Source organism: Heteronotia binoei, chromosome 9, assembly GCF_032191835.1.
Source record: "Heteronotia binoei isolate CCM8104 ecotype False Entrance Well chromosome 9, APGP_CSIRO_Hbin_v1, whole genome shotgun sequence".
Taxonomy (NCBI): domain Eukaryota; kingdom Metazoa; phylum Chordata; class Lepidosauria; order Squamata; family Gekkonidae; genus Heteronotia; species Heteronotia binoei.
In genome coordinates, this window is record NC_083231.1 from 49,519,296 (window position 1) to 49,542,353 (window position 23,058).

The 23,058-nt window shown below is 43.7% G+C and overlaps 1 protein-coding gene across 1 annotated transcript; it reads right to left on the bottom strand.

Annotated features, from left to right (window-relative positions):
* Window positions 1-7,331: 7,331 nt before the first annotated feature.
* On the bottom strand, window positions 7,332-8,726 carry NPY5R (neuropeptide Y receptor Y5). The gene has a single exon (XM_060247318.1). The coding sequence runs from the start codon at window positions 8,718-8,720 to the stop codon at window positions 7,383-7,385; it is 1,338 nt and encodes a 445-aa protein (XP_060103301.1). The 5' UTR covers window positions 8,721-8,726; the 3' UTR covers window positions 7,332-7,382.
* Window positions 8,727-23,058: the final 14,332 nt, after the last annotated feature.

Here is a 23,058-nt window from a genome sequence, read left to right on the forward strand (position 1 = left end):
TTGGTGGGAAAAATTCTGGAAACAGCAGAGCTGGACTTTTTATCCCAGCTGTTGGCTGGGAAATCTAAAGAAGAAGCAAGAAAATATTGGTTGAAATTTTATGCCTGGTTAGATACTCAAGACTCTTAAGATTCTCTGGTGTGAATTTATATCTCCCTTTTCCTGTATTCTGTATTATAAGATTTCTTTTACTGGAAATGTCAAATTCAATAGTTATTTTAACAAAAAGATTTATAACACTAAATACTAAAATGATGTTGCACAGTTTAGAGACAACAATATGTGACAATCTATGTATTTTAAGAAAGTATTGCAGATGTAGACTTGTATTACTTGAAAGTATTCTTTATGCGGATTAAGACTGATTTGTAATCCTTATTTCTTTTCCCCTCTTATTCCCCATTTCCAACTTTTTGAAACTAATAAAACTTTTAAAATCAATAAAGTACAACAATGCAGATAAACCAAACTCATGAGATTTGTCACTATAATTCCACTGAAGTTCACAATGGTATATCAGGCTGCTCATGCCATAGAAAAATGTATAGATTATTGAGGATTTGTCCTGCTCTCTCTTCTGGGCACTGCTCATATCCTGTAAATAAGCAGTAGAGATGGGCACAAACTGGGAAAATGTGGTTCATTGTGCTGTGTGACACGCCTGGTTCATGTGCTACCTTGAACCTTCATGAACTTTTAGATGCTGAACAAATTAGTTCAGTTTATGATGCAGAAGAACACCCCCCCCCCAGCATGCTAGAGACATTAAACTCTAAAGGGATCTCCAGCTGACTCTTCTCTACCTGCCCTACAAGTTTTGTGAGGATTGGATTTATGGTTCCAAGTTACAGGCCACCCCCCCCCCCAAAAAAAAGGGGGGCCTCCAGGAAAGCACTTTCTGGGGAAATAAGCACAATTTCAGGAGGTTCAGTATAGATTGGACTGTGTACAAGCTAGAAACATCAAACTCACAGGGGACCTCCCCTGATGCTCCTCTACATGCTCTCCAAGTTATGTGCAGATGGGATTCATGAGAGGTCTGAGTTATAGCCCCCTAGAGAAGATGCCCCCAGAAAGTGCTTTTTGGGGAAATTTTAGGCACAGGTTCAAAAGTGTACAGAATGGATCCTTTATAAGCTACACACATCAAACACACAGGCTGGAGACTTTCAGCCACTGTTGCGTTGAAGTGTGGTATACATTTTGATTGAGTGGAGACAATCTGTCTGGAAATGTATCCATTCACGAACCACCACAAACTGCTTGAAAGTTCATGCTGGTTGACCTGCCATGAATTTCAGTTTGTGAATCATGAATAGCCCAACACTCATCATGAGCTTTAGTTTTTGAGCCAGTTCATGCACATCCCTAGTAAGTGGTTCTTTTTTCCTTGGGTTTGCCTTGGGGCTATGGACTGCACAGGCCTCTTGTACTGTCTGAAGTGTTTCAAAAGAAACTGCAAATTCATCAGAGTTGGCATTTGTTGAACAGAAAGAACTGTAGGCTGAAAAAAATGCTGGGGTAGTCCACAGACTCAAGTAAGCCATCTACCTCTGAAACATTTGACCAAGTAGTTGGAGATTTCTGGGAGAGAAGGAAAAATTCTGGTCATGTCAGTACAATCTTCATCCAGACGAACAGATTGAAAGAGACTGTTGATTTGAGCAACTCAAATAAACTTTTTGTGCAATTCACAAAAACAGTCCTCATGAAAATGGTACTGCAGAAATTGGCAATTTAGGACATTTTTCAGCCTTAGAAATTAGATGGTGATATAAGGCATTAGCCAGAGGAACCAAAGCATCTTAAAGTCCCATTCATTTGAAGGGAAACCATCTAAGTACAAGCTTAATTCTTCCACTGACATAAATGGGGCTTTAAACAGTTGCACTTGGATTGGATCATATCTCAGGTTTTAAACACTCCTTCCCTCTGTCCAGAATTTCTAGCAGAATTGGCTGAACTGTGTACAAAACATCCTGAACATCACATTTTTATAATGAATAGTTTTGAAGAATGGACTCAGAAATAGCTGAAAACTAATATAGTACCTTTGGGAAATTCTGTAACGGAAAAACCTAATTATCAGCACACGGTAACATTCCATAGCAGACAGTACCTAAAGGGGTTAGGACTAAATGTATTAAAATAAATGACAGAAATGGCCTTTAAGAACAATGGGATATGATGGAGTGTCCACTGGATATAATGGGAGCCAGGAATGCCAATTGTAATATATCACTGTGCACAAAAGTTACTTACAATAAATGCAGAATGAATTTGGTGTGATAGCCTCTAGTCATGAACAAATTTCTCTAGGACTGGAATGAGAGTGCCCAGAGCAGAATGATGTCATTCCAGTCCTAAAATATTTCTCTTCCATTGAAGAAGCTATTGGGGGATCTACTGATGGCACTGCATACCCCCAACCCCAGTTTACCCGCCCCATCCCTGTTTCACTGCTAGCAGGAGTGGTCGGGGTGCCATCCCAGAGGTGCCCTTGTCAGCATGGCTGGGCTGCCAGGAGATGCCCCCACATGGAGCCCCCTGGAGAGCCAGTTTGGTGTAGTGGTTAAGTGTGCGGACTCTTATCTGGGAGAACCGGGTTTGATTCCCCACTCCTCCACTTGCACCTGCTGGAATGGCCTTGGGTCAGCCATAGCCCTGGCAGAGGTTGTCGTTGAAAGGGCAGCTGCTGTGAGAGCCCTCTCCAGCCCCACCCACCTCACAGGGTGTCTGTTGTGGGGGAGGAAGGTAAAGGAGATTGTGAGCCGCTCTGAGACTCTTCGGAGTGGAGGGCGGGATATAAATCCAATATCTTCTTCTTCTTCTTCTTGTTGGGTGCACCCTATTTGTCATCTCCTGGTGGCCCTTTCTTCGTGACTTCAGTCTTTGCACCATACAAACCATGGACCTGTTCAGAGTCACTGCTGGTGAATGATTGCCACAGCCCTTGCCAACTCTGTGAGTTGTCCTGTTGCTCTCAGGCAGCACTCTGTTTATTTATGGGGGTATCCCCACCCCTTTTCATCCCTTAGCTGTGAGATGCACAGGGCTAGGTCTCTGGTCTTTCTGCCCTGTGATTGATTCTGAATACCCCATCCATCATAGCCCTGCTGTCACACCGTGTGACCTGTACTGGTCATGACGGTACAGTTGCTGGGGCTGCTGGCATATTTGCAGCCTGTGCGGCCCCAGTTCTCCATCTTTCTCTGCCTCCTTGTCTTTATTGGAGCCCTTTAGGGAGGGGACTAGAGGCTCCATGAATATACCAGTGCCTGGCTGCTGTGGCATGGGCAGTGCTCAGGATTGCACTGTGTGAGGGAGTAGATTCCTGAACAATGTATATATGGCCAAAGTACATATATATGGAGGATGCAATCACCAACATGTCTGAACTTCTCCACTGAAATTTCTAGGGCTAGTGTTTATTGGGGTGTGAAGTATGTCTAACATGGATTCATAGCTTCATACCTGGGTAGAGGATAATGACCAATCCAGTAATATCAACCTAAAAAACAGGAACCACTAGATGAGTCCTTGGATCCATGCCTGGCAGGTGAGAGTAGGTGAGGTAGGCGGCCGCCTCAGGCACCATCTCACCTATGGGGTGCTGTTGGGTGCCCTCTGTCCCCCTGTCTGTTCTCTCCTTAAAGGGGAAAGCAGCTGGGTGGCACAGCCTCTCTAAACTCAGAGAACACCTCCCCCAGCTGCCTTAAAGGGGAAAGTAGCCAGGGGGGTAAGTCTCACCTGCAGCCCCTGCTCAGACTTCTTGGGTCTGCCCAAGAAGGCTGAACAGGGGCTGTGGGTGAGCTGCCCCAGCGCAGTGCAGTCTTGGACATGCTCTGAGACTGCACTGTGTAGATGCCAGGAGCCTGCCCAGCCCTCCTCTCCTGCACTGCTAGACCTGCCCTCCCTGCGAGCGGGGGGCGGGGCCAGTTCCGGCCTGGGTTCAGTTCCGGCTACTGAATTCTACTGAAGATTTAATGTTTATAGCACTATATTGTTAATTTTAATATAATTTGTAAACTGTTTTAATGATGATTTTATAAGTATAACTGTTGATGTATATTGTATTTTTATGTTGTAAGCCGCCCTGAGCCTGCCTCGGCGGGGAGGGCGGGATATAAATAAAAAGTATTATTATTATTATTATTATTATTATTATTATAAAGACCCTAGTGCCGGACCTGCTTGGATCAAGTGAACAGAAAGAAAGCTACTAAGCACAGTTCTGCCACAGCAAGTAATAGTGCAAGGACTGCAGCGACACACAGCACTTAAATATCATTTTTGACACAATAACTATGTGCATGCAGAACAATGGATGATTATAATTGTTTTATTTCAGCCTGTTTTTGAATTTGTAGCAGAAGAAACACCTTGCTTGCACAAAGAACATAACAGAGATACAATGACTTTAACTTTGTGCAAGTAGATAGCAAGAATAATTTTAGCACTTCAACTTCTTAAGGGCTGTTATGCATGTGGAAATCTTCTGTGGGATCCAACTGTCAAGGAGTTAAAGGCCTGAACCCTATGGGTCCTCAGGGCAGTTGCACATAAGCAGGGCTTTTTTCTTTATTTTTTGAGCAGGAACACACAGGAATGCAGTTTTGGGTGGCTTGGTGTCAGGGGGTGCAGCCTAATATGCAAATGGGTCCCTGATGGGCTTTCTCTAAAAAAAAGCCATGTAAAACAATGGTGATGTCAGAGGGTGTGGCCTAATATGCAAATGAGTTCCTGCTGGGTCTTTTCTACAAAAAGCCCTGCATATAAGTAACCAGAACCTTTATTTTTTTAAAAAAGAATTATGTTTATTTTGTTTTCAATCAGTAGAAAGGTTTAAGATGCAGCCAACACACTACTCTAAAATCATGCAGCAACAAAATAAGAAAAAGTAGCTCAGCTCTCAGGGCTTGAATTAGATGGCACAGATTTTAAATTCTAAAGTCAAGGACCATAGCACAGGCATTGTCTATGTTGCCAGCAATTGCAATAAAAGCAGGTCATAATTTAGGCCTTTAGTTCATCAGGGTCTCAGCTAGTCTCTCTTCTCCAGGGCCTAAGCTAAATTACAGTTTTGGGCCTGGTAACATTAGGTGAGGATGACATCCAACATGCACTTAGGAGAAGCCTCATCACCTCATACCCTCCTCCCACATCCAACAGGCTGCAGGTTCTCAGGAGAAGTGAATCACACCACCTCCAGCCCTGGCCTTGAAGATGATGAGGCCAAGAGAACAATTAGAAAGACCCACAAGATGGACCAGGGCTATTATTATTCACCTAACCCTTGAGGGGGAAGCCAGAGGTGCTTTACCTAACACCAACCCATTCTTTACCCACATTATGTTGGAAATACACATTTCCCATAGAAATACAGTTGATGCAACTTCAGAGGCCAGTGCAACATTTGCACCTATTACTAGGCTTCCCAATCCCCAGGTCCCAGCGGGGAATCCCCCGGTTTTATGGGCTTCCCCCCGCCCCCACAGCCACCATGTACCTCTAGAGCTCTGGCAGGTTAAGAAACCTGCAAACAAGTCCTGTTTTAAAATGTGTGTGTTTCTGTGTTTGTGTGCCTTTAAAGTTGAGCAGGAAACAGGAAGCACTTCATGGGGAAGGGTCAGCAGCAGCCCTTCCGTTTGTTTTGCTTTCATGTTTAGAGCAAGTAAGTGTGTAAAAGAGAGCAGCTTGTAACCCTGTACTTTTCAGATGTTGTTGTGGAGGAACCAGACCCAGTAAGTGTGTGTGTGTGAGAGAGAGGGAGGGTTCCCAATCCCCAGGTGGGGGCAGGGGATTCCCCAGTTTGGAGGCCCTTCCCCCCGCTTTAGAAAGCGGGGGGAGGGAGGGAAATGTCTACTGGGCACTCTATTATTCCCTATGGAGAATGATTCCCATAGGGAATAATGGGAAATTGATCCACGGGTGTCTGGGGCTCGGGGGGGGGGGAGTGTTCTTTGAGGTAGAGGCACCAGATTCGCAGCATAGCATCTGATGCCTTTCCTCAAAACACCCTCCAAGTTTCAAAAGGATTGGACCAGGAGGGGCCAATTCTATGAGCCTCCAAAGAAGGTGCACCTATCCTTCATTAGGTGTGCAGTCCCTTTCAATGTGATGGCCAGAACTCCCTTTGGAATTCAATTGTACTTGTTCCAACTTTGCTCATGGCCCCCACCCCCAATGTCTCCTGGCTCCACCCCCAAAGTCCCCAGATACTTCTTGAATTGGACTTGGCAACCCTACCTATTACAATTGTCTGCAAACATAACAGTGTAAAATCAGATGTTATTATTTAGGGTTGGATCCAGCCAGGGCTTTTTTTGAGCAGGAATGCAAGAAACGCAGTTCTGGCTGGCTTGGTGTTGGGGTGTGTGTCCTAATATGCAAATGAGTCCCTGCTGGGCTTTTTCTACAAAAAAAAGCCCTGGATCCAGCCAACCTTTGTTCAGTCAGTTCCATTCAATTTTGCTGCTTGCTACAAATCTCATCTCCTATGATGTTTTTACATGCAGGTCGCATGATCCACAGCAGAGCCTGTTTTGGTAGTCCTAATTTTCCTTTTTTAACATTTTGTTGGATTAAGCTCTTAGTATTCTACAGTATGGGTACATGCTAAAAATCCAGCTACACTTGAACCTTGTGTGGTCTTTCACTGGTGAAATTTAAAACTGTTTGGGAAGAGACTTACCTCTTACTACGGAATTCTATACAGTGGTAAGTCCGTGTATCTTTCTGTACTGTGTTAGTATTGTAATTAATAAATTAATATGGAATTGGTTGCCATTTCTATGTAGGCTTTTCAGTATAGTTTACCTACAATTTAAACCATATTAAAATGGAAATCCTTTATTTCTAAATAGCTAAGAGAATGTTCTACTCACAAAGAAGTCAACATTTTATTTGAAGGGATTCATACTGAACAATGCTTATTAGCAAAACATTCAATAATCTGACAATTGCCTAATGACAATGTATCATTTTATCATTGGCTAGAAAGGTTTGCAATCTGGAACTCCTGAAATACTTTTGAAGCAACTTTGGCCGGAATGTATAGAACTGTGTTATAAGCTTGCATTTCTGTATATAGTAAGACTACAGAAAATTGTGCCAAACAACTCATGAAAGTGAATCACAACATTAGCCTAAAACTGGACTTTGGTAACTGGACTGTAAACTTTCAAGGTGGACAAGATGAAATGAACCTATATTAACAAGTCCAACTTTGGCATCAGGTAAGCCTGAAGAAGAAAAAAATGCAGGAATCCTTTAGGCATTATCCATTAAATGACCAGCTATTCTAAATCAGAGTGCATTTACATAAACAGCCAGATGAGATGGTGGACATATGGATATTTCTTTTATATCTTAGTGTTATTTCATGACATCTGTAGGCAAGGAATAAGAGCCATCAAATCAGCTTTTATGCCGTTGTTAAGGAACCCATATAATATAGGATTTAAACAACAGGACACCATACCCAGCAAATGACAAATACAGTACACCAGTTTAAAGTGCCTGTTTGATATGAGGTTGCCGTTAAAATCTGTTACAACATGGAAGATGTGAAGGGGCATCCAACTAACTGCAAATACTAAGATCAGCACTGTCAATCGGCAGAAAACCTTTCGAGACCTCTTCTTGATCCGAGTGGTGGGTTGAGCTGCTGTGATCCCATCCTGTGTTTCTGAATATTCCTCTGGTTTTACCTCAAAGCAGATGGGTACTCCTGGTATGAATTTGGTGGATGAAGAAAGCTGACTCCTTTCTGTTCTGGATATTTCTGGGAAATCGCAACAAATATTGTCCCGATGGTTCCTTAAAATCGCAGGCATCACACTAGCAGTTTTCTTACTGTACCTCCTCCGGTGTTTTCTGACAAAAGTATAACTCCACCTCTTGGAGGTAGAGAGCTGCAGCTGGTGCCTTCTATTCTTGGGTACACTGAGGGTTAAGTTGATCATCTCATTCTCTTCCAGTTTGTTTTCTTTTCTTGACAATCTGGAACTTACAGACCTGCAGACTCTGGTGTGGCTTACAGTTAAACAAACCAAAGGCAAAATGTACTGCATAAGTAATAAGAAGATAGTGAAAGCAATTCTGTACGAAGCAGATGGCCATGACTCGACACACAAGTGCTTGCTTTGCAGGGCTTCCAGATGCAGAGCTTCGTGAAGATCAACAGTCTTGTGGAAAACAAGCAGAGGGGAGCAAATGACTAGACCGAGAAACCAGATGGCCAAAATGAGGTAACAACCATGTTTTGGCATCAGATTGCTTGAAAGCGGGTGGCGTATCATTAAGTATCTGACCACAGCAATTGAAATTAACATCCAAGTAGAAGCTAGGACAGACACACACTGGAGGAAGGGTATGACATGACACATGACCTTTCCAAACATCCACTGATCAAGCAGGACAGATGTCAAGGTAAAAGGAGAGCAAAAGACGACCACCAACATGTCTGAAAAGGCTAAATTTCCAATGAGGAAGTTTATTATAGTTTTTTGCTTGCATTTCATTAATGCTACAAGAATCAGCAGGTTTCCTATAAAGCCAGCAAGACTTATCAGGGTGTAAACCCCAATCAGAAAGTACTGTATGTCATCTACACTGTTCTTATAGTCTTCCCAGGCAGGAAAACCTGAGTCCATTGAAAGGGCAGAACTGTTATACTTGGCAAGTGTCCTGTTGTAGGCTTTGAGATCCATTTCCATACTAAAGTCCTGTACAGAGACAGAAACAGAATAATTATCAACTGCAACAATAATAGCCATTTTGTAAAACAGCTTTTTAAAGTTTATTTGTTGTCGGGTAGTACTTATAAATGTGGTTTGCTCATACAAAGGGGAAAATGCAGATTTATTCTTAAAGGGTATTTTGCCTAAAAGAATTCATTTGATCTGTTTTCCAATGCTTTAAAGTCATCTTTGAGAAATTATGACAGTTTTCCCCCACCCCCTTTTTTGCGATTCTGATCTAGTCTAAAAGAATTCATTTGATCTGTTTTCCAATGCTTTAAAGTCATCTTTGAGAAATTATGACAGTTTTCCCCCACCCCCTTTTTTGCGATTCTGATCTAGTCATAATTGAATGAAAAAAGGAACACTTGTTCTTTGATATAAGTTGTTCCCAGTAGAGGCCAATGGAATTATATCAATCATGTCCAGTTTCGGAGACTATACATTATACATTATACATTATAGATGAAGTGTTAAAAAAAATCATTGGATAATGTTATTGATTACCACTTCAAGCAGGGTGATACACAAGTTACTAGCACTTGTACTAATCGTATCCCTTAAATCTATTTTTTTTTATTTTCCTTCTTAGAGCCAAACTACATGCTATGGGGGAATAAACTGAAAATTAAACCAGGCCTTAGTAGGGTTGCTAATCCCCAGGTGGGAGCAGGGTATCCCCGGTTTGGAAGTTGTCGCTTCAGGGTCATCAGAAAGCGGGGTGGGGGGGGAGGGAAATGTCTGCTGGGCACTCCATTATTCCCTATGGAGACCAATTCCCATAGGGCAGGACTGGATCTACATGTTTTTTGAGGGGAGGCAAAATTTAAAAATGGTGCCCCCTTATGGGACTATAGAATAGAATGGACTCCATACCCAATTTGGCGACTTCCTTCGGAGGCGCCTGGGGCAAGCACCCCCCTCTGCCCCCCCCTAGATCCGGCCCTGCCATAGGGTATAATGGAGAACTAATCCATGGGTATCTGGGGCTCTGTGGGGGATATTTATTGAGGTAGAGGCACCAAATTTACAGCATAGCATCCAAGCCTCTCCTCAAAAGACCCTCCAAGTTTCAAAAAGATTGGACCAGAGGGTCCAGTTCTATGAGCCCAAAAAGAAGGTGCCCCATCCTTCATTATTTCCAGTAGAGGGAAGGCATTTAAAATGTGTGTCGTCCCTAATTATGATGGCCAGAATGCCCATTGAAGCTCAATTATGCTTGTCACAACCTGGCTCCTGGCTCTACCCCCAAAGTCTTCTGGCTCCACCTCCAGAGTCCCCAGATATTTCTTGAATTGGACTTGGCAGACCTAGGCCTGAGAGATGCTGTGAGTCAAGAATAATTCAATACAAGAATGTTTTTACAACCTGTTCTGAAACAGGGTTACACCACCTATAAAGGAACAGGTTCACAGTCGCCTCAGTTTTTGTTTTTATTTATTTATAAGACCTATATCTTGCCCTTCCTGCCAAAGCAGGCTCAAGGCAACTTTTCTCACTGTCTCTGGATAGGCTGCAAAGGTTACTCAGGAACCTTTTTCTAGGTTATGTTGGTGCCCTGGCCATAGCTGGCTTTAGTGAGGTGGCTGCTATTGAACAGTAGCAAGCAGCCAGGCATAGAAGTCTAGTGGGAGCAAGTCGTCTGATGGTTGCTGCTGTGCCTGGCTCCCTGAGTCCTCTCTCAAAGGCCAAAACAGCCCTGGAAAGGCCTCTTCAATTTTCATCTGACTTTTACTGACAGAAACCAAGCCTGGAATGTTGGCAAAACTGTTTGGGCTATCTAGTAATGGCCACAGTGGCAAAGTCTGTTTCTTAAAGCTACAGGTACTCATTTTATCATTTAGGGGTTTTTACCACCTCATGCTGTATTTTTTAAGATGTCAGATTTTTATGCAAACCTGGAGCATTTGTCAGGCTTGTAGAAAAATCTCTCTTGTTTGTTAATGGCTCTGATCTTCAGATTTTTAAATTTATTATTTTTATTACAACACTAACTTGATACCTTTGCTTCACTACAGTATGCACTATTTGCAAATTTATCTGCTGCATTTCAAAGTTGCTTTCTCCTTGTAGCATTACTGATTTCATTTCTAAGCAATCTAAGAAAGATAGGAAATTAATAACCTCCCCCTAACATTATACATTTGTCCCTTTTCCAAATACTCTATATTTTTCTTCTTGGAATTAAAAAAAAAAACTTTCCCAAATATTTGCATGTAGGGAAATTCCCTTCTCAGTCTTAACATTCATCACCAACCATGAATGGGAATAGCAGACAGTACTGAACGGTACCAAAATAAGAAGGTGCTACATCCTTTAGGTGATTTTAAATAAAATTCTTCATTAGTTCTAACACTCCTCCCACCCTAAGACCTACTCTTCCTCTTCCAAACCCACAATATAGATTCTGAACCTCAGAATAGGGGCTAATAAAAAAGAGCCAAGGCACCCTCCATTCCCACAAACTCCCTACCTTTACCCCATCATCTTACACATCCCTCCCTATGATTCAACCCTACTTTTCCCTGTACAGAAAGGGAAAAGTTCCAAAACCCAATTCTAATCTGGGCTAAGAGGGAAAAAATGCTATTCCAGGAAGGTAGGGAAAAGAAAGAGGGAGGAAAAAGGAAAACAATCAACAGAAATACCATTTTGGGAAGGGAGGAATAGAGTAATTGAGGTTCCAGCCTTTTGACTTAAGTATCTTCAGATCTTGCCTGAGTTGACAATTAGAATATAGAATTTTATGACCGCTATCTTGAGTGCCCCAATCTGCAAAAATTAGGCAGCATGCAACCCCCCCCCCCACTGCAGCACAGGAGGGAGGGTCATTCTTTTACCCTCTACTTCATTTCTCCACTCAGAATTATTCCCACCAATGTTAAATAGGCACTCTCTTTGCCAAATGGGGTGCTGGTGCTGATCAGGCAAATGATGCTGTGGAAAGCATTACATCCCTCATCCCAGTACCAGTGTTCCCTCTAAGCTGAGTTAGCTCACATATTTTTAGCCTCCAGCTCACGCATTTTTGTCTTAGCTCAGGAAGGATGACCCCAGAACATGCTAATGTATGCAATAGCTCACAACTTTAATGCCAGTAGCTCACAAAGCATAATTTTTGCTCACAAAATTCTGTGGCTTAGAGGGAACATTGCCCAGTACCATGGCCCAGCTTCATAGCTGTGCTATGATGCTTTTTAAAGCTAAACTACATGTCTAGAGTTTTGATAATCGATCTCCAATATAATGTGTAGCTTGGTCCTCACTCTTCTGATTAGGGGATCTGAGTAATTTTGTGTGCAATTAACATTATGGGTTTATAATTCATATTGTGCTGTATGTTTTCTCTGAATGTGATTGGCTCTAAAATCCATTTTTTGTTTTGCTTTTAAATGATCTCACACATATCATTCCATATTTAATAATAAAGTTCCATGGGACTCTTAAAAACACAAATGGAGATGCATGAGCATATGTCCTAGTAGCTTAATTCTTAGCAGGATGTTTTATTTTATGGTGAGAGAACAGTTATTGATTGCCTAATTTACAGAGTTTACTAGTTCTCTGCCAGCTGTGAAATAAACCAGATTTCCTACATACTTTATACTTTTTTTTTTTTGCTTCTTTGTGTCTGAAAAATGGCCAATAAACACTTTGGATGACCATGTCCTTTTAAAACTATTGAGGCAAACAGGGATTGTACTGACAGCTGCATGAGCTTTAGGCAAACCCATATTTGACCCATATAGCTCACACTCTTCTTGTCTGCAGTAAAAGAGACACAAAAAGCAGGCACTCTTCCACAGTGCCGCTCAATCAACATCTGATACCTGCCACAGTGCAAAAAACCTGGTCATTCTGGATCTCATGCTGAGCCAGTCTTTACACTGTACAATGATTGGGAATGTAGCTTTTGCTTTCTTGCCAAGTGATTTAAGTAACAGCCACTATGCGCTGAAATATCCATGCTGAAAAGACTAGGAGGCCTGTTCTCACAACCATTTTACCCTGAGGTGGCAACTTGAACTACCTATGCCAACTTCTACTAATTGGTATGCCATTATGTGCATTCTGCCTCCATCAATAGAATTTCCAGCACTTCTTACGCATGGCACCGATTGCATGTGGCCAGTTTGCCACAAGCTGGGTTGGAGTGGCTGGAAGCCAACTGTGTGAGTTACACAAGACCTTCCCACAGCTACCATGCAGCAGGAAGACACTGTGAAAACAGGATAGGAGTTCAGTCCTATCATGACAAGGAGGAAACAGGACCACCAATGGTCCACTTACACAGCTTCCCTTCAGGCTCATCTGAGGAATGGAGGCTTATGACACCACCTGGCAGAGTTCAAAGTAAATCTAGTAGTTAGAAAAAGTGTCCTCTGGACAAACAGGAAGGGTTTTCTGGACAAAAGCTAAGAAAAGCCTTTATGAATCAGACTATCAATGCTTCCTGCTTTCCAACAAAGGCCAACCACAGGCCTCCAGGAAGCTTCATCCTGCTCCAACAAAGTGGCATGAACCACTGCTCAAGCCATGATAACCCTGGTTGCATATAATCAGGTACATTGGACTTGGACGACACAGACCATAAAAGCTGCTTGGTGTTCTCTGCCAATGTTATTTTTCTGTCTCATGGAGAGACTAGTCTAAGGGTAAAAAATAGTTTCTCATTATGCTACTAGTTCCTTCCAGTAACTGCATATGAATGAATCAGGGGTGTTGGTTATGCATTCCTCTAAGTTCCTCTCTTGAATTGCAACACTTGCACAATGAATTATTCCTCATGATGAGTAAGTGATTTAATAGGCAGCCTTTATATCGACTGATGGCCCTAATACTTTCTCCTGGCACATTACACAGTCACAGATGGTTTTATGTGCCAACATGAGCACTTGTATCTTGCATGTGCCTACGTTACATAGGCCTACTTTGCCAATTGGGGTCTGCTTTGCTCCTGGGGTCCAAAGAAGCAACTGCACCATCCACTGCAGCAAGAATAAGACAACTTCACTTATGAATACCCTGATGCCTCTTATACTTTCTTGCTTCTTGAAAGGGGAGTTGGTCCTTTATCTGTAATAAGTTAGTGTTAACAAAGACGATGCTGCCACACTTTTGGGCTCCCAGAATGAGGTTAAGGATTTTTTTCAGCTGGAGTTGTAACATTAATATTTTAACTCCTGCCCAATGTGACCTCAATGATGAGAAACTTGAGAGGTGAACTTTAAAAATACACTCCAATTCTAAACAGATACTTTCTTCTTAGTCCACTGAAGTAACTGGGCTTAGAATGGTGTAATTCTACTAGAACTGCATTCTGATACTTTATAAACTTTATTCACATTAGACCAGCTCTCTGTTTATGTAACTCCATAGCATTTCCTTCCATAGGAACAGCCTTATTGCCAGATAGTTTATATGTTACATCTTGGATCCAGTTACCCACCATGAGGAAGTTACATTGTCTTCATAGGTGGTGCAAGCTGAACCAAATGGGCCAAGCATTCCTTTATTTAGGGCTCAGATCCCCTCCCCACTTTTCCTGCAAGTCTGAGCACCTCTAATGTTTTTTTTTTGTTGCTATGGTGTGATGTCTGCACCTTACTGCAGGAGACAATTGCTACATTAGCATCTATGCTAAACTACTAAAATCATGTTAGTGTGCCTTGAAAGTTACCTAGAATGGCAGTGGTTGACAGAAACTGAGTAAATATGAGCTATATGAATTTTAAATTGAACAAGAAAAAGGGAAATGTCTCATATAACAGGATTTTTATCTTTACCAGATTTAATCAACTGAGAACTGCTTGAGGAATATTTCTCTCTCTCGTCACAAGTTGAACAAAGACTGAACTGACTCTTTTTCTTTCCCGCTGGGGATTTCCTTGCAATCTTGCTACCTTTGAAAGTGCTAATTAACTCACCTCATCTACATGTATGTAACACTGCATTTAATTTTCTGTTTGGAACAAAAAAAGGAACAATGTTCAGATTAGAGACTGTTGAAAAACAGTTCTGCACATAATGCTGCTTCGTTGGAAATGCAATATATAATGCTGTGCACCACAAGTCTTCTTTGGAGAGTGTTCCTGCCAGCGTGAGAAACCTCTGGGAAGGGTCAGCAATCAGCATTAGTACAGAAACTCTCCATGCCAGATGGAAGACCCTCATGATTCCATGCAGAAGCATAATGGTGACATGACAGCAAGGAGGCTGTTTTGAGTGGCCTCTGCCTCAGAGATGTTAGACTGCTCCTGATTTGACTTTAAGAAGGCCTTGAAAGCCCACTCTTGGATGGTGACATACAAAAGTTGAGACAACAAAAAGAACTCTGTCTCTCATTATAAGGCACGAAGAGCCAGTTTGGTGTAGTGGTTAAGTGTGCGGACTCTTATCTGGGAGAACCGGGTTTGATTCCCCACTTCTCCACTTGCAGCTGCTGGGATGGCCTTGGGTCAGCCATAGCTCTTGTAGGAGTTGTCCTTGAAAGGGCAGCTTCTGTAAGTGTTCTCTCAGCCCCACCCACCTCACAGGCTGTCTGTTGTGGGGGAGGAAGATAAAGGAGATTGTGAGCCGCTCTGAGACTCTGAGATTTGGTGTGGAGGGCGGGATATAAATCCAATATCTTCTATCTTCAATCTTCAACATGATCACCCCAGAGCAGGGCTGCATTAACAATTAGGCCAAGTAGGCATTGGCCTATGGGCCCTCACACCTTTAGGGGCCATGGGTTGGCTTCCCACCCCCCACAGCTTTCCCCCTGACTGCAGCCCTCCCAGCCTGCATGCACAGCCAGCAACTGAGCTGCTCTTTGCCTGACTTGTCTGGTGCGGCTGCTGCTGGTGGTGTTACCAAGTCTGCCTCTACCCCACAGCTTAGTAAAAGGGGCTTTTAAGAAGGTGCCTGCAGGTGCAGCAGTGGCCATGGGTGGTGGGGCGGGTGCTCCAACTCTGAGATAATTTGTGAGGGGCCCCTAAGATTTCAACTGCCTAGGGGCCTCCACAGGGCTTAATCCAGCACTGCCCCAGTGTATAGATGGAGGATGGATGGATGGATTGGTGAATGGGTGGATGTGATTCCACTTTCTGACTCCAAAATATTTGATATTTGGGGAGATGCAGTCCTGTGGATGAGAAAAGTCTAATTTGATAATACAGAATATATACATTAAAAGGTAATGTTGTTCACAGTTATAATAATCAAACGTATTAGGGATCATGTTAAGCAGTGGCATTCTTCCCCCGTTGCCAAAGGCATACTTCCTAGAATTACAAAGATACTTGTGACACTTCAGAGGAGAAATGAATGAGTAGTGGCATATGATTTTGTGAGCCAGAATCCAATTCATCCTAAATTGCAGTTTCCAGATACAGTGTCCCTGATATTCTACCAGCGAACAAACTGGCTTTAGAGACAACTTTAAAAATGCCAAATAAATGAGAACCTGGGAACTAAAAGCCAGGTCACAAGCGAAGTAATTAGTAAAGGTTTGGTGCTTTCCTTGGTGTTGACACATATTTGACAAGGGCCCCCTTTCATTTCAAGCACAGAATATTCATACCTCAGAAGGCAAAAGAAGTCCCTCACTACCTATGAAGGAAGCATTTTCCACGCAGTAGATCTGCACAAGTGCAACAGGAGATGGGAGGCCTGCTTCCCCGCACATTGGCTATGGAGAGGGTTATCAGTATGGCATAACTGTTGTAAAGGGAAAGGGTAGGTTAAGCCAGCTGCTGCACGCTTAGTTGGAACTAGCTCTGAAGCTGGTGGGCTTTGCTTCTGGGTGAATTCACAGAGGGTTGGGGCTGCTCACCTACTTTAACCACCACAGCCTTTAACTTGTTCCTATGAATGGGAGGGGGGAGAGTTCTGGCGCCCCCCAAGGCTGAATTAACAATTAGGCCAAGTAGGTATTGGCCTATGGGCCCTCACGTCTTTAGGGGCCCCGGTCTGGTTTCCCTTCCAGTCCCCCCCCCCTTGCAGCCCTCCAAGCCTGCACAGGCAGCCAGCAACTGAGCTGCTCTTTGCCCAGCTTACCTAGTGTGGCTGCTGCTGGCCTTGTTACCTAGTCTGCTTCTCTCTGCCTCTCCCCCGCAGTTTAGTAAAAGGGGGCTTTTAAGAAGGTGCCTGCAGGCTGCAGTGGGGGCCATGGGCGGCAGGGTGGGTGCTCCGACTCTGAGATAATTTGCCAGGGGCCCCCAAAGATTTTGACTGCCTAGGGGCCTCCACAGGGTTAAATCCGGCACTGGCGCCCCCTCTCGCTCCTTTCAGCCTGCAGCGGGAGAGGCAAAACCCCTCCATCTGCAGCTCCGAGGCGCGTCGCTGGGCGGTAGCACGTCCGTGAAAGAGAGGCTGCCACAAGCACGAGGCGAGCGCGCCTATTTCGACGGATTGCGGGCAGCGCCTGCGCTAGTCTGGTTTTCCCGACGGTTACCCGGAAAAGCTCCCCCCCCCCCCCGCTTTGCGTAGCGCTATATTCGGGTTCATTGTTCCGAAGACTGTTCTCTTTCTCGCCACTCACCTTAGCAGAGCTCAACTTCTTTATCCCCCGCTCAGGGCGAGGATTGCGCGCTGCTCAGCCCCAGCCGAGCCTCGCTTTTACTTGCGCGGGATCCAGCGGCTCCGCAAGCCCCTCCCGCAGCAGCGCCCTCGACGCCCCCCTGGGCTCCGGGCTCTTGCTTACCTCTGGGCGGCGGCGGGCGAGAGAAGCCGGCTGACCTCCCGGGGGAGCGCGGGGGTTGTCTTGGCGCGGGAGGGTTCGCCGGGCAGGTGAGCGACTGAGGCTGAGACTGCCGTCCGCCGGGCTGGCCGCCGGCACCCACACAATTCCGAGCTCGCCTGCCCAGCTCCCGAGCCGCAGCTGCACAAGGAGGCGCCCTGCGCGTTCCAGCGCCAGCCCTTGAAGCCACGCCGGCGCCTCCGATAACTTTGCTTTTGCTCCGCGCCGCTGTCCTCGTTTCTTCCTAGCGGTCGTCCTGGTAAGGTGCTTAAGGCCCTGAATGGATACCGACGGGTTGTCAGGCTGTCTCTTCTATCCCCCGCCCCCCCCGACACGTGGTCAATTCGCAGGGTGGGATTCCCTCCACGGAGCAGAACTCACACTCAGGTCCTCGTTTCGGAGTGTCCCACGGTGGGACCGATAGGGACGTCTCCCAAGGGGGAGGTGTGTGTCTGGAAACAGTGGGATCGCTACTCCCTGGGGCATATCTTCCGCGTCAGGGTTGCCAGCGCTGAGTTGGAAAATTCTTGGGGTTTTTTTTTTGTGGGATGTGTGTGTGGTGGGGTTTGAGGGACAGATCTCAGTGGGGTATAATGCCATAGAGTTCACCTTCTGAAGCAGCCATTGTCTCCAGGAGAATCGGATCTCCTTAACCTGGACAAAAAAATGTAATTCTTGGAGATCTCTGACTCCAGCCACCATCTGGAGACTGGCAACTTGAATGTGTTTTATGTAGAAACGTGCCTGCCTGATCCTTCGAACATGACAGTGTTTATTATGCATTAGAGAAGTATATGGATAAGAGTTTTGGTAGGGTAGACTGTATCACTTCAGGATGCAGGCACGGATGCGATTTTTAATGCCTTCTTTCTTTTTTTATTTTTTTAAAAAGCAAAACTATCTCCCTGGGAGTAAAAAAAAAGGGGGGAGGGTCTAACACAGCCCCCTGCTGTAGTCCTTGTCTACTTAGCAAGCATTTGGTTTTTACATAGAGAAGCACTTGAAATGTGTGATCCTTCAGCCGCAGTCTGAAATGATATGGTTCATATAACCAGCTCCGGACTCTGCAGTCTCATTCCCATTTATCTTGATGTATGTGTAAGTCAGGCCTAAGAATGCGTTATAAGTCTAGGGAAGGACATTTTAAATCACATCTCATTCATGCAGTGGCGTGGGTCACTATGATCACATCTTCGATCTGCCATCATCGGGCTTTTCCCCCCTGAGGGAACGTAGTGGAACAGAGTTCTGAAACCTCTTTGTGGAAACAAATCTCTCAAAAAATGTTTGAAAATTCATGTGTTTCTCCTTCATTCCCCTCTTGAGAGTTCTGGCACCTCTTTTCCCACAAAAAAGCCATGTATATGCTACCAAGGCACAACCAATTTATTTTGACCCCCAGTGAGGGGCTTTCAAAGCAAGTGGTTAAGCAGAAGTGGTTTGCCATTTTCTTCCTCTGCAGAGTCTTCCTTGGGGGTCTCCCATCCAAGCACCAATCCTACTTAGCTTTCAAGATTGGACGAGATTGGGTTATACCATACCATTCCACATCCATCCCATCTTCAGTACCTTACAGGACTGCTGTAAGGATTCCTGAGATTATGTCTGTGAAGCACTCCGAAAATACATTAGTGTGTAAACACTAAGTGGTACTAACACACAACAGAGATAGCAAAAATACTTTCTGTCTATCAAATGTGAAACAGCACTTGGACTATTTTGTTCATTCAACTGTAGATGTATGAAGAAAAGAAATTATAATATTACTCGTGTGAAAAGATTATTTAAGGGGTGTGTGACATGACAGAGATTTACAGAATTATGCATGTTGTTGAGAAAGTGGTCCAAGAGATATATTTATCCATCTTCCATGGTATGTGGATTCAGGGTCATGCTACTTGGCGGTAAATTCAGAAGAGCCAAAACTAAGAAGCACTTCATACAATGCATGATTTACTAATGGAACTGACTTCTGCATGTGATGAAACCCATTGGTTTAGATCAGTAATCCCCAACCTTTTTGGCACCAGGGACCAGTTTTGTGGAAGACGAACTGGGGAGGGGGGCAATGCAATGGTTTGGGATGATACAATTATGCACTTTATTTTGGTGTGGTGGTTAAGTGTGCAGACTCTTATCTGGGAGAACTGGATTTGATTCCCCACTCCTCCACTTGCAGTTGCTGGAATGACCTTAAGTCAGCGATAGCTCTGGCAGAGTTGTCCTTGAAAGGGCAGCTTCTGTGAGAGCTCTCTCAGCCCCACCTACCTCACAGGGTGTCTGTTGTGGGGGAAGAAGATAAAGGAGATTGTGAACCACTCTGAGATTTGTACTGGAGGGCAGGATATAAATCCAATGTCTTCTTACTATTATTATTACCACATTGTAATATATAATGAAATAATTATACAACTCACGGCCCAGTTGCGAACAGGCTATGGACCGGTACTGGTCCAGAGATCGGGGGTTGGGGACCCCTGGTTTAGATGACATAAAATAAATTATACAAATTTGTAGAGGACAGATCTATCAACAGCTACTAGCTGTGAAAGCTAAAGGGAACCTCCATGTTCAGAGGCAGTAGGCCACAGAATAGCAGGAGCCAGTGAGAACAGTGGGGGCAGGCTGTTGCCAGTATCTGTTGCTACTTTAAAACGTAAGAGCAACTGAGCTGAATTAGACCCATGGTCTACCTAGTCCATCATTTTGTCTCACTCTGTTGACAAGTAAGGACACAAGCCAGATCAGGGTCCCACACTCTTCATCTGATGTCAAGATGTCATTTGATATGTAGTTAGGTGAACGCAGCATGCACATATTTAGAACTCCTCTCTAGACTATTATTTCTGTGGTCCAGAGTTGTGTCCTGATAATAAAGAAAGGTAAAGCACTGTGTTATGGGTCAAGAATGAAAATGGATTCCCATCAACCTATTTGCCAGGATATTTGTTGTAAGCCAAAGGCTAAGAGGCACGTGCCCAAGGACTTATGCCTTTGTTTTTGCTTAGCCTTTCAGTACCTACAACAGGAGGGAGATCAGACACATGTTTAGCCTGAATCCTACAAACAATTTCCCACTGTTCCCCACCTTCAGCATAATTGTGGGACATTCTCATAGAAGGAGCAACTAGACTTGGCTACTATTCACAACATCCAAATTGGACTTCTCTAACATGATCAACATATGAATACTCTTTAAAACTAGTCAACAGTTTCAGTTTGTACCAAATATGGTGGGCATGCTTTTTAACTGGACCTTATAGAATGCTTTGCAGCCAATTACCACAACACCTTTTCCAGTACTGGCCCCAGGCTGTAGAATTCCTGCCATCCAAGGTGCATCTGGCCCCCTCCCTTTTGACACAGCTTGAAGACACATTTATTTCGGAAGTATTCTGTTCCATTGCTGCTCTTATCAGTTGTTCGTTGCACTGAGTTTTCTAGAGGTTTTTAGAACTATGAATTCTCTTGAGTGGAAGGACTGAATCTAAATTACCTAAAATACATTTGAGGGGGAGGAAACCCGCAAATACTAGGTTATGATCAAACTCTCACCACATTTTTTCTAAAAGTAAAAAGCAGCTGCAGGAGGCTTGACTCACATCAGGGGGTTAATCCATCCACCTGTGCCGCTCCTTACCTCCAATTGCTATTTGTCCTGTGGGAGAAAACCTACTGATGTGAGAGTGGGCTTTATTCAATTGTATCTGTATGTTTGGAAAACAGACTAATGTTAGCAATTCTCTTTCGAAATTAGGTTTCTTTGATGGTGCAATGAAGCAGGAAAATAATCTATCAGGAACAGCATGAACAATGGGTTTTAAAAACTCTGATATTTAGCCTTTGAGTATCGTTTGCACCTGCAATCCTTACAACAGTTCTATAAAGAAATCCAGTGTTATCACTCCAATATTGCGGACTGAGAGTGTGCCTTGCCTAAAGTCATCTTAAGGAGAGTTGCTCACTTCTGAGCCCATTTACTTCAATGGATTTAGAAGGGTTGGCCCAGGTTCATCAGATCTTGGGAGCTAAGCAGGGTTGGCACTAAGTACTTGGATGGGAGACCACCAAGGAAGTCCAGGCTTCTTACACAGAAGCAGGCAATGGCAAACCTCCTCTGAGCATCTCTTGCCTTGAAAATCCCATGGGGTGGCCATAAATTAGCTGTGACTTTATGGCACTTTACACTCCCTAGTATTGTAGTACTAGAGATTTCCATGCAGAGACGAGATTTGAACCAGAGATCTCTCAGATCGCATTTCATTCACTTAGCCACATGATACCAGAAAAAGAGTCCTTTTAGCAGAAGCAAACCTTGGGGACTGTGGAGCTGCATAATTGTGACAATGGGCTTTATTCAGTTGTCTCCCACCTGCACAAACCATCAAAGATGAGCATCTTCTAAATTCTGACAAAACAAAGCATCATGACATTACCACAGGTGCCATCCAGGCAGGAGTGTGACAATCTTTATTCAAAGGGCATCTCTCCAAAAAGTAGTTTGTAGTACAAAAATACTTCCATATACCCTCCTCTCAAATGACCACTTCTGGGACTTCTGAATATTTCATCTTGAACAGAATTTGAACTTTAGATTACATGTTGCGTGACAGCCATACAATTTCTGCCAAAGCAGAACATTCATGACTGAACATTTTATTTCCCAGACAGTGGAGAGTAAGCAAGAGGATTTTTTTTTTTAAAAAAGGGAGAGAAGTCCATTTAAGAAAATGCTGGGTAGAAAAGATACAATCCTTAATCTATTTAAGAAAATGCTGTGTTCAAAAGATATAATCAGAACCATTGTACTTGAATCCCACTTTAGAGTACATAGTTTAATGGCTTCGTAATTTAAATGAAATGATTTGTTTCTGTTTGCAAAGTTTTCAACACCCTACCTGAAAGCTTTAGAGCAGGGGTGTCAAACATGCAGTCCGGGGGCCAAATCAGGTCCCTGGAGGGCTTCTATCATGCCCCCGAGCACCTGGCTGACCTCTGCTTCCTTCTCCCTCTCTCTTGCTCCCTTCTGCATCACAGCTTGCTTTGCCAGGCTTGCTTAATCACACAGGAACTACAGAGCAAAGCCTTTATTTTCTTCATTGGCTGAGGCTCCTCCCTTAGGGAGAAAGGGAGATAGGAATAGCTTGCTTTGCCAGGCTGTCTCAATCACACAGCAAAGCTACAGAGCCAAGCCTCTCTTCCTTCTGTTGGCTGAGGCTCTTCCTCCTCCTGGTCCCCTGGGGAAGGAAGGGAAAAGCCAGAGTTTTCTTTGCTCAGTTCCCTGGATCCCATGAGAGAAATACAAAGAAAGCACCTTTAAGACCAATGAGTGCTAACATTTTAAGCATATTTTAAGTTTTTAAATATATATATATATATATATATATATATATATATATATATATATATATATATATATATATATATATATATATATATATATATATATATATATATATATTTAATTGTGTTTGCTTGTGTCCTTTGTAAAGTGTATATCTCTGCTACCTAATCTTAAATAGGTACAGACATGGCCCGGCCCAACCATACATGGCCCAGCCCAACACTCATTTATGTCAGAGCTAGCCCTCA

Coding starts and splice junctions, on each gene's coding strand:
- NPY5R (XM_060247318.1), bottom strand. CDS start 8,720: ATGGAAATGGATCTCAAAGCCTACAACAGGACACTTGCCAAGTATAAC.